Here is a 12,100-nt window from a genome sequence, read left to right on the forward strand (position 1 = left end):
ACGCACGTTTTGATAATTTGTATCGACGGGTATTTCTGCGATATTGAAAACGAAACATTAATGTTATATCCTGGAATTTATAACCTACATTTTATATTTATTTATTTATTTATTTAGAAAAACACACAGTCTTATACAAATCTTACAAACAATATATTAACTTATTCACAAACCAGGTTCTTCCATTAAATATGTACAAGTGTTACAAAATATAAATTTGTACAATGGACACCTATCCAAAATGAAAAGAATTGTTAACACTTATCAGACAATAAATAAACGATATATAGTAGACAGTAATTAAACCAGGCTGTCACAGATGTTTCAGTTAATTCAAGGGATCCTCTGTCAAATATAATGTCTCCCACAGAAGTATTAATTAATTCATGGAATCCTCTGTCAAATATAATGTCTCCCACTTTTTTCTTGTAACTCAGCAATGACAACGAAAAAATGTCAATGTCTTTCAATTTGTCATTGTAGTACCTACACGAGCAAGATGACAACAACATGTGGTTCAAAACTCGCATTTAATACACGGTACTGTACCTATTGTCGTCTTACGTTTAAATTGACGAAGTACGCCTAATATATCAAGTTAAAGACGTAATCCACTTTGTGCGAACTGATATCAATGACACGATTATCTATAACCGCATTGAAGAACTCGAAATTTCTTGGTATCGTCAGTTTCTGCATTATTTTCCTGTTCTTGGGCCTCACCGCTAATCCGAAAGTTATTCTCGTAACTACATCGAGAGTTTGTTTATCAGCTTTTCGGAAGCCAAATAAAGCGTCATGTAAACGTCATTTATGATAGTAGTGATGATTAACTGTGAAATTTCTTAATTGAATCAATGATGAAACATGAGTTCAATCATAGTTGATAACTTAACAAATGTTATTACATCCGGATTTTTATTAAAATTATACGTAAATGCAAGAAGCGTTCTGTCCATATCGACTCAGTACTGAATTTGTTATACTCCAGTTTGTGTATTAATTAAAATACATACTAAAAACATATTATACAGTTGCATATTGTTTCATATTTTCACCTTAACCTTTACAGAAATTTGACATTGAAGGTCTATATCACCATTTCATATCTATCCGAAAGCGAGTCGTTCGAGTTCAGAATGTAGTTTCTCATTAGCACTAAACACAAAGAGCTCGTTAAGTATCGTATGGGTAATTAAAACCTAAGTTGTCGTCCCAGATACGGGAGGCGCATCGCAACCTGCGCTCGGCGCCGATTCTAACTGTCCTATGGCATTTGCACATGTTTATATAGGTACTTTAATACTATTTGCTGGACCTATTTTATGCACCTACAGTTTGTCTATAAAATGTGACGTAGTTCATTACTCCTAGACGCTGAATCTATCTAAATCCGGTTTCTTCTAAAGATAGCATAGCACTTAGTTACAATACACACTTACACACGAGTGAAGCGCGATTGTGAATGATTTCGATAATCAACTCGTTAGTAATTACTAATCCTGTTATTCGAATGACAAATTAGTTATCTACTAATTTTCGTATTCGCATGATCTGAATGATCATTCATTACTAATTATTATTATTAATCCATAGATTCCATAGAGCATTTCTGCTCGTGATCACCTAGCTATCTCTGACATGGGAAATACCGCAATTGTGACGGGAACAGGGATATTTTAATATGGACATGGTGAGTGATCTGGTGGACTTCGAGTAGTTCCGACATAATAATCATTCGACTCGAATGTGTTTGGATTCGACTTAAGCGAATGATTTTCCCATTCTAATTGTTAGTAATTAGTAACATTCAAAGTTGCGCATCGCTATTGTACACAGTCATTTCTTCTTCACCGATGAACTTCGCACATATTTTGATAATTTCGATAGATCGATGAATTATTGCATTTATACTGTGATACAAGCTAAATCAAGGAGAACCTAGTTGTTATGAATGCACATCGATGTGCATGCACAAAGCTTGCGGTATTGCGCTGAGGCGACAGGCGAGTGATGAACCGCCCTGACACGAATAGGGCCAACACAAAGCGGATTAACTGTACCCGACAGGACGACTCGAGATGATATGGGGTGACTTATGACCGGTTTCATGCAATACCCATCTTATAAATGCTCTGTATGCAAAAGTCAACTTCACAATCCACTTAATAAAACACTAAATGCATCGCTTAACGTAGCGAAGTACTAGGAATCTAAATTACCGACAATGACTGGTGATTTAAACGACTCCGTCGACAACGATTGTTTCGCATTTCTGGTTCGTAGCATTACGTCAGTGCAACTAATTTGCTTTGAATTTGAGTTCTTCTATATTATGCAAATATTGAAAATTTGTTAAAGAAACTGCTTCAACCGTGTCAGTCTGAACCTTCAAACGACAAATAAATTGGAAGCGTACACGATGTCTATTTGTTTTAGACTTTTTCTATTTTATCATTATTTCATTTCATATTTCGTATAATATTATTATATTATACGTGTTCTGTATAATTAGCAATCGGTAACAAATAATTTGGAAATAGCATCAAAAATATGGGTCATATCCTATGTACCGTTACATAATCCGCCCGCAGAATGCATCGGGTGAAAAATGATGTATGATCCGCGGAGATGGGGCGCTGCGGTGGCGGGGCGGGCGGGCATCGGCTGTGGCGGCGGCGGCGGCGGCAGCGCTGCGTATGCGGCTCTCTCTGCCTTATCTTTCGCGACCTCCGCCGGACGCGCACGTTCGCCGCGCTTCGTACAGCTTGCGCCGTGCTGTAATCGCGATATGCCGCCCTACCGAAAACAAACTCACGCGTTTGACTACCTTATTTATTTTTCTTTCCGAAGTATGAGATGCGGTACGGAATTTCGCCAGTGATCGACCGGTATTAGCAGTGATTGGACATTAAAAATTCAAAACTTTTGAATACCATTTGTAAGGGTTATTAGGCGTGATTATTGATACTTACGTACGATGGTGTCTGAAGGGGCTCTGCCCGTTGTATGGTGTTTACGCGATAACCAACTTGTGCCTCACCAGGTATCCGGTGTGAAATTACAAGGAGCTGTAACGGGAGCTCACATAGCCGCCGTGACAGACTTTTTGCGCATGGTAGCCGGTACGCCAATCGTTTTACCACACACAACTGTGCCCGAGGATGTTGATAATAATATCAATCAAGAAAAGGAGAATACTACACGACAACGCAAAATGTCAATGCAAGTTGAAGTCCCTTGTGTTTTTCTCACTGAAAGTGCGCTACAGAAAGCGAAAACTCGAAGCAATTCTCTAGACGACAAGGTAGTATTTGACCATTGCAATAATCCCACAACAACCAAAAGATATTTAGAATTAGACAGTACGCCATCTTTCTTTAGTTCAACTAACATATTAGAAATGAAAGCTTCAGAAGATAGTCAATCAAGAGACTGTGTCAAGTCGGTCCCATTGAAAGAACCAGTAAATGAAAGCTGTCAAAGAATAACGAGGATAATCGAATTAGATGATTTCAATACAGAAACCAGCACCGAATCTGAAAAGGACAGTCCCCAAAGGATAACCAGGATAATTGAATTTGATAAAAATAAATCGCAATCATTTGATATTACAGACAAGGAAAATGAAGTAACACAAAGAATCACTAGAATAATACAATTAAATGATGATAATTCTTTCTCCACCATTACGAGTACCATGGAAATTGAAATAGAAACTCCCCCAAGACTGTCAAGAATAATTGAAGTAGAAAAGGAGAACTCTTTCCCCAGCATGGCTAAAATAATAGAAATGGAAAATGAAATTTCTAACGAAAGAAGGGTCGCTTTAACGAACGAACGTGAAACAGGTGGTGGAAATGTCGAAAATTGTAACGAAGAAGTAATTGTGAGATCTAAAGTATTACATAGAAATACTAGGTTTAGTGTCGATTCTTCGTGCTCCGAAAATTCTTATGTTAATATTGACTGTATCAAGAGTTTGCCGGATGTTAGGAAAGACGACATTGTAGAAGGCGTTGTAAGCACTGAACCTTCAACGCCGTGCAGAGCTATCCGCTCTCGATTTGCGAAAAAGAAGACTTCCGTATGTTCGATTGGCTCCTCGGACTGCGATGAGGAAGTTGATGTAATATTTAAATCAAAACCCAAATCTAGTCAATGGGTGAGTTTGGATTGGATACCACCACCGCCCAAAGAAGAGCCAGTGATTGCACAAGTCTGTGATAAGAATGATTTTATAACGAAGTGGATAGCTGAACAAAATTCTCAGGAGCCTGGGATTGTATATGATGAAAGAAGAAAAAGCCTTCCGCCTAAATCTAATGAACTTTATCTTCAAAACATGCGAAGATTTAGTGACGGTTTGCAAATGTGCAAAGAAGATGCAGCTAGTGATTCGCCAGCTACAGTAAAATGGAAATGGCATGATATTGTGAAACGTCATTTGCAATTACTTAAAAATGAAAAAGGATTCAAACGTCAGCGAGGAAGTTGGATGCGAACTGCTCGACGTCTATCGGGGACAGTAGTAAACAATAACAACAACTTAGAATCGTTTCCTCTTGACAACTACATGAAGCTGAATACTATGCAGTAAGTATTCATCATTTGCAAGCCTTTTGCCTTATTTTAGGATACATCAACGCTTATCAATGCAGCTACCTCAATAAACTACACACTTACAATGACTTGTTAGGCGAATGGCACTGGTTGCCACCTCATAGCCTGCAACGAGCTACAATTTTGCCTATGTCCACTATAACGTTTAGTTGCCTTTGCCGCAACTTATCTCTACAATAATATTTTGTAGCGTGGTTTAGAAATATGAAGATTTTTTATTGATGATAAAATGTCGATACCGGTCGATGCTGTTATGAGAGCGGGCCCGGGCCACGCGCCTTCACAAGGCCGGTCGATTAGGATGCAGGGAACACGCGTCCAAGGCCAACGTTGTGCGATCGGTCGGTGCACTGATCGCGGTCTTCCTCTCCGAAATTCGGCGATTGGAAGCCGGCTCAGGAAGTACCGCGAAGGTGACGTTTTGACAAGTAACTACCGCTCACCGATCGGAAGCGATTGTGCTTTGAATTTTTGGCGTTTCTTTTGTTTGTATAATTTTTACGCTTCCTCGTATCACTTGTGAATATTTTGGTGGTGTCATCAATTTTTGCATACCCTTTGTTACATCGAACTTTGATTATAAGTGTTTAAATAAATATTGTTTTCGTACTACGTACTTTTGTAAACTCCTGTGCGTGGTTTAATGTTAGTTTTATATTTTTATATGACTTTTTTATGTAAAATAAACGAACGGTTGGTCACAATCTACTTTTGTCTAATAAATGCATACTCTTGCCTTGAATAGGCCCAAAATTATAGCTTAATTTTAAACAATTTCAATTTATTTCACTCGCGTGTTACCTAATTCCGAAAACATTGTTGAAAGACCATGTAACAATTGCGTGAATTATTAATTCATAACTATCTTATAGAGTAAACGCGGGAAGGGAAGCAACGTCGGTTGTGAGGCAAGGTAGACGGATGTACCATTGTCGGTTTCACTCATGAACCTTGATTGCCTAGCCTAGGTTACTCTAGTTGCACAATTACAATCCAATTGAAAGTTCCCGTAAACTTTATGCAGATTCTTCGTGCAACACGGTATTACAAAATAATGACCGATCAAAAAGGTACCAAAGCATTACAAAGAACTTTGAGTTAAGTCATGTTTGGCGTATATGGAACCACCGTTCTGAAAACAGCGATGTTGTGCTTAATGTCCATCAACATTGCCATTGTACGAAATGAATGCAAGTACTCTCTAGAAGAAACAAACACATTCACATCGAGATATTGCTTGTTTTTTGCAACTCCCAGGTTTTTTGATTACTTTCACAAGGAGATTCTTAACACCGTACTGTGGATTCATCAAACTATGTAACTTCATACAAGTAAAAAGAATTAACATCTCTGTAGATGTTAATTCTTACCTAACTGTTTACCTATGTATATTATCATCCTATTTACCTCTTATCGAATATTTGTACTGGACATATTATGTACTAGATTATAATTATATAGATTAAAATATTAAGATAAAAATGTTTGCTTACGTGTCGTGGATATGCGTAATTAGCCTGCACACTCATGTGGTAGCAACAAATATATTAATACGTGCTTTAGTGATTTTAATTTTTTGTGAGTTTTACTTTGAAAGTGTAGTGATGTGTCGTAATGCCACCCGTGCAAATCGACTCCGGTCATATACAAATCATGAGACCTGCAATTTCGGCATTCGAAACTGAAAGAAAACAAATTCGGAATGAAATGTAACTATCACTCTGCCTTATTATACACTTTTGTGAGTTAGTGACTATATAAAAACCTTTTGCTTTTATAATTTAACGTTTCAGATTATTCTTAAGATAACGTTCTTGCCTGCAAATTATTGCCTGTTGCGCAGAGGTATTTATCTTGTTTATAAGATTGTAAATTATATTCAAAGCTAATTATACCCTACACAAAATATGTTTAGATTTTTTGGATTACCTTAAATCTCTCTTAGGGTATTGGGTAACTATTTATCATAAAACATGACTGGATATGATTAAAGAACGAAATGCTCAAAAATAGCTAATAACATTTATTTCATTCACTTTCACTGTGTCGAGGCAATATGTTAGGTTCCGTTTCGTGATGCTTAGGAGATTAGTAACATTAAATTGGGTTGTTTTTTAGGTTACTTTGTAACTCACTTTCTACCTAAACAATGTTCGTACTTAATAACTTTATCATTATTGTCATTTAGGTCGTTTATCTTTACAACGAATCAGTCATGTGACTCATTTGTTTACATTTAAGAAAGAGTTCACGATTGCTCTAGCTGAAATTCTATATTGTACTAACTAGAGTAACTCGTTGTGATGATGGTAAACAATAACCCTTTGCAATTCTAAAGTCTTATTGTTAAAGGCACGTGTTAGAAAATCGATGAAAATGAGTTGTTCTTATCACTGCGGTCGGTTGAGGTCGTCTCTTGAAAGAACAATACAACAGGTTTTATGATTTGTTTTTACTTTTTATGTGAGCTCGGCGACTCTCGCCCGCGAAACCGTCCAGGTTGATAATTATTGCTCGTGCGGATGTTTTCATATACATTGTTTACACATTGACCGTTTTGCCATTGCCTGCTTCGTAAAAGTACACGAGTACAAGTACACAAAATTTTGATTTCTGCATCTAATAGGCATTTTAAGCACTTTTCACTACTCTTAGGTTCATCGACCATTTTGTTGGCTCTAATGTTTGTTTTTCTTATTGATTACTGATAACAGTTAATACTTAATATACATAACCATATCGTCTGTAAAGGTAAAACCACATAAGTGACATTTTCCACAAAAAATCGCCATATTATGTACGAGTACCAGTACAGATCGCGGCCTTTCTGCAGATAAAACTCTTATTATAGTTTTTTATTATTGAGTTCCACCTGCAGGACCATCGTGATATTCATACCATCATCTTACCATAGCATATAATTTAGAGACTTTTGTCGAAAATGTCACTTGTGATTTTGCCTTTAAACGGACGATATAAGCTTTTATCTTTGCCAAAATCTCTGTTTATCAACTTCTTTGTTTATAGATTTTGCTTGGATTTACATTCCAATCAATTGTGTGCAATCAAGTTCAAGATGTAGAGTTACTTTCATACAAGTCTATGTGCATATTTAAAATGATCTCATGTGGACTACCTCGTTCTTTAATATACGTCATTGCTTAGAATCTAGTTGTATAATGAACGCTCGTTTTGATTATCATTTCGCAGTGATACGCACTCTGTTGTTCACCGTTTCGCATCATCATTTCCTTTTCTGACCAACAGAAGGCACTAACATTTAACGACTCATTGTGAACTATGCTAATACTCCTTACGCTACCGGATTGCCAAATGTTCCGCCTCAAATGAGTTTTCCTTGATTGCAAACAATTTGTTTGTTGTCTCTTTAACATTTAAAGTTGGAGTAGCTATTTTTACATTCTGGATTTTTTTCTATTATACTTCAATGTTTTAATTTCACAATGCGTGCTTAGTGTCAACATTTTTTACGCTGTTTTATTTCAGAGAATTGCTTATTGAAAATTCCACCTCTGTCGCCATTTGCATGACTTATCTGTCAAAAGTCTGAATAAGTAACGGCTGTTCCGTATAGCTTGCGAAAATACCGTACTCCCTCATTATCTTAAAAGAGGTTTTTAGTCCGTTCAATTTAAGTTACTTTTAGAATTTCTGTTTCAATTGTCGCTCTGTTTAAGACTCGTGTAGTGCAACATTCTATTCAGCCTGTAACGTAAAGAAAAATCATTTCCTACGCAAAAAATCATATTTCTTTATTTAGAACTTCAAAAGAGGTATCAATTACGAATAAACGCTTGTTTCCCTCGTTATTGAAAGACACAATTGCTACTGTAATTGTTGGATAGGACTACGAGTATTTTGTCCTTTGTTGTTATATATCACTTAAACGGTTGACTCTTTGTATGATTATCAAGTGACGAGACGAACAAATCGTGGGTATGGTGGTAAACAGCACGCCTACCCATTGCAATGCCATTTAGGGCTTTAAATCGCAAAGATTGAAAGACACTACCACTGCGCCCCCTTGAAACCGTAACGCATTAGCTCACGTTACTGCTTGGCAGAAGTAGGTACAGTGGCAGTTTCACATGGAGCTGCACTGCTACTAAGTTAAGCACCGAAATTTTAGACGAAAAAAAAACACTTTGCCAAACTTTACGGAAATAACAAAACTGTGAGTAGTATGTTTACGCAACCTTGCAATTCGAAATATTTCTTGCTATTTCATGCAATTATTTAAAATAATCATTTACAACGAGTCCTTGAGATTAAAGCAATTGCACATCCATCCAGGGCAGACATCCCTATAATTGGATATCACATCTTAGCTACCTGCCAAGCGCAGCAATAGTCGGGCGTAGCAAAAAAGTACTGTCTGCAACGTCCCGCGCAGTTCAATGGCCGGCGCCACCGCTAGATTATAAAATTCTCGTAGCGAAAGTAATGTAATCAATTCTCACAGTTTATGCGTATTATGCCAACTTGGGTCAAAGGGCTGAACCAAAATAGATTATATGTGGATTCAGGTGTTCTTACGCAACAATATTCATCAATTTTTTTTTATTGTAAGTTTTATATCTAAACGGAACACTTGAATATACCCAGGCGCTTGAAATGTGTAATTAATTACAATCAACAGGGCCCAAGGTCATATTTACTACAAAATAGTTGCTACAAGTTATACTAAGGTTTTAAAGCTATTATCTATTACCAACTACTTAAAATTGTACGCGCCGGTACTTAAATGCTACATCTACATGCATCTGTTTTACATACGAATGATCAAACTACCGCAAGCTGATAGATGGAGACTTATCATAAAGTTTATAATTCCAGTTTTAATCATACATGAAAGATCTCGATACTAGACGCAAGTTCTTTATTTTTGACATCTTTCCAAACCGGCCAGGTAATGATATAATCGTCGTTATTTGGAATTTCCAATTCGCCCACATTTATTCACCGTCTACCCAAATGTCTATGGTCACTTTACAGTTATATAATACCTATATTATTTATCCGTTATATTTGTCACAATTTCTGTATATAAGCGAATAAACAAAGTTATTTTTAGAAAAGGAAATTCGCGGTCTACGTACACGCTATTAGTTTTAACACTTTTACTCAACTTTTTCTAAGTTGAGACAATGGAACCATTCGCATTTGCACATTGCTATTTGTACTTTCCAAAATCTGCAATTGAAACACTAAATAAATATGGCGAATAAACGTACATGTTTGCTTTTGCTTGACAAATATACACTTCTTGTTAACTCATAAATTTTGTGCAAATTATAATGTTTACGGTTTCCTGTGTTAAGTCTATTGATGTAGAGCAGTCATTAAAGTTTTGTTGGCCGTAGAGGAAACGCAGATTTGCATAGAGGAACGGTTAGAAGAAATGTTAAGCGTGTATCATGGATCAGATGACGATTTCTCTCGGAACGAGGTCAAGGCCGCTCTATCCGTCTGGTACTGGTCTTTGCTTTTACATTCATACTTGCACTGGAATTCAGTTCACTGCAATAAGCCATAACGGTTTAGTTTTCTAATCACAAGCATCTGTCGTCCACCGAAATTTTGTGATATTCATAATATGGCACGTAATTATTTTGGTGTTGCATTTATCGTAAATTTTAAATAAAGCAACTATTTTTCGATTTGTTTGAAAATTCCTTGTATAGTTTAGTTCCAGCAAGATTCTAAAGGTCCGAATGTGGCATTTCTAATTTAACAATCGACCTATGATTTATTAACAATTAATTTAATTCTACATGCGTTTTTTCCTGACCATCCTTCATACGTGCCTGATCTATCAGTTTGCCTAGAACGTGCCGAGGTCTCATCCAATAAAACTTAGGTCACTTTTCACGATCTATTTTATTATTGTTGCGGCATTGTTTTTTTATGATTTTCCTTTAATTCCTCGGGGTGTATGCTGGTACCAGGATATTAATATAAACAGAGCTATCAACCTTTCATTTTTATTGGTAATTGCATTCTCGACTTCCTTAGTTTTATTTGCCGTACAACTAACTATATTTCTCTCGAAGGTCTTTTAAAGTGTTGTTTATAAATTGGCGGCCATATAAATATTTTTCAAATATCTCACTTAGTTTGTATTTACAATAATGTCATACTCTAAATTACTTTAAAAAGTTGGTAAGACGTACTATGTTTTGAAATATTTCAAGGCATATACTTCGTTCGTTATAGTACCACATTTGTTTTGTTTTTTTTTTCATTTAAATTTAAATTTTTTTAATTTAAAAATTAAAAAAATAATTAAATTTAACATTTGTTTGTGGCTTTGTGAAGACGACTGTCAAGAAAAGCTGGTTTATTTTTATTACTCGTATTAATATTTTGTCTGTCACTATTTTTCGTAAATAAAACACCATTCTTCTTAACATAAATTATATTTTCAAAAATGTACTGTGACGCTTGTGTAAGAATGTTGATATCTTTAAACTTACCTCTCAAAGACACTGGGACCCAGATTGGAAATTGCCCTAACCGCACGGTTCTGCACGACAAGGATTCTATTAATATTGGCGGCATTAACCCAAAGCAAAATGCCGAATGACATTAAACTGTGAAAGTAAACTGAAATAAACCAATCTAGCTGTATCGACGTTTGAAAGTTTTCGTATTTTTTTAATCGCGTACACTGCGCCGTTTTGATAACCTACTTTTACGTGGACCCTATTGCAATTTAGCATCTAAAGTTATATCTAGAAACACAACTATATCTAGGTTTTTAACCAAAACTGAAAAAATAATAAATAACAAATATGTCATAGCGTTTTAATCCATTGATCAACTAATTTTCTTAGCCATAATCGTAAGCTTTCCTGACTGATAAGTCGACACGATAAGGACTTAAAATATCAAAACATTATTACAAATTGTTCATATAACACAATCAAAGTGTATTGGTATAATGTACGACGGTATTTATGAACGTAATTTTTACAACCGCGGTATCTAGGCCAGGGGTCGACCTCTTATAGTTTTCCTGAATTGCAATACAAACATTGAGTCACTGTGAGATACAATTTATATTGGCAGTAAGTTATGTTAATTCAACATATTATTATAGATTATGGAAGTTGTATTTAGTAATGCGAATTTTTTACCTAACAGTTCTTGTGTCTTGCGACCTTGCTTAAGTTATGTTGCTTCAACTCTAACACGTATGTTTAATTGAGAGTGTTACAAAAATTTTCAAAACTACAATTTCGAAAGTTTTCGCAAAGATTTTTAATAGCTCCTACCAAGTAATTATTATTTTTTGCTGTATGTAAGAAATTGTGTAAATTAGTTGTCTTAATTAATATCAAACTGATGAATCACACAAATCGTGCCGCAAAAGCTGCAATTCTTTTCTCCTGATAAGTATCTCAGACTGGTTTCCTCAATTATATGGGCGCATCCGTGCTAGCCGTAGTGGAAT

General features: G+C 35.9%; 1 protein-coding gene across 2 annotated transcripts in view; it reads left to right on the plus strand.

The window, feature by feature from the left end:
• The window catches only part of LOC113231160 (tyrosine-protein kinase Src42A), an 89,468-nt gene that overhangs the window by 22,436 nt on the left and 54,932 nt on the right, over positions 1-12,100 (plus strand). Inside the window, exon 1 of one of the 2 annotated variants that reach the window (XM_026465362.1) lies at positions 6,247-6,332. The exons of the other annotated variant lie outside the window; for it this stretch is intronic. Coding sequence (XP_026321147.1) covers positions 6,277-6,332 — 56 coding nt within the window. The 5' untranslated portion in view covers positions 6,247-6,276. Of the gene's footprint in view, positions 1-6,246; positions 6,333-12,100 lie in introns of those variants that run through there. 2 annotated transcript variants of the gene reach the window in all.

This window comes from Hyposmocoma kahamanoa, unplaced genomic scaffold, assembly GCF_003589595.1.
Source record: "Hyposmocoma kahamanoa isolate Upper Pololo Valley unplaced genomic scaffold, ASM358959v1 64, whole genome shotgun sequence".
In the NCBI taxonomy this organism is placed as follows: domain Eukaryota; kingdom Metazoa; phylum Arthropoda; class Insecta; order Lepidoptera; family Cosmopterigidae; genus Hyposmocoma; species Hyposmocoma kahamanoa.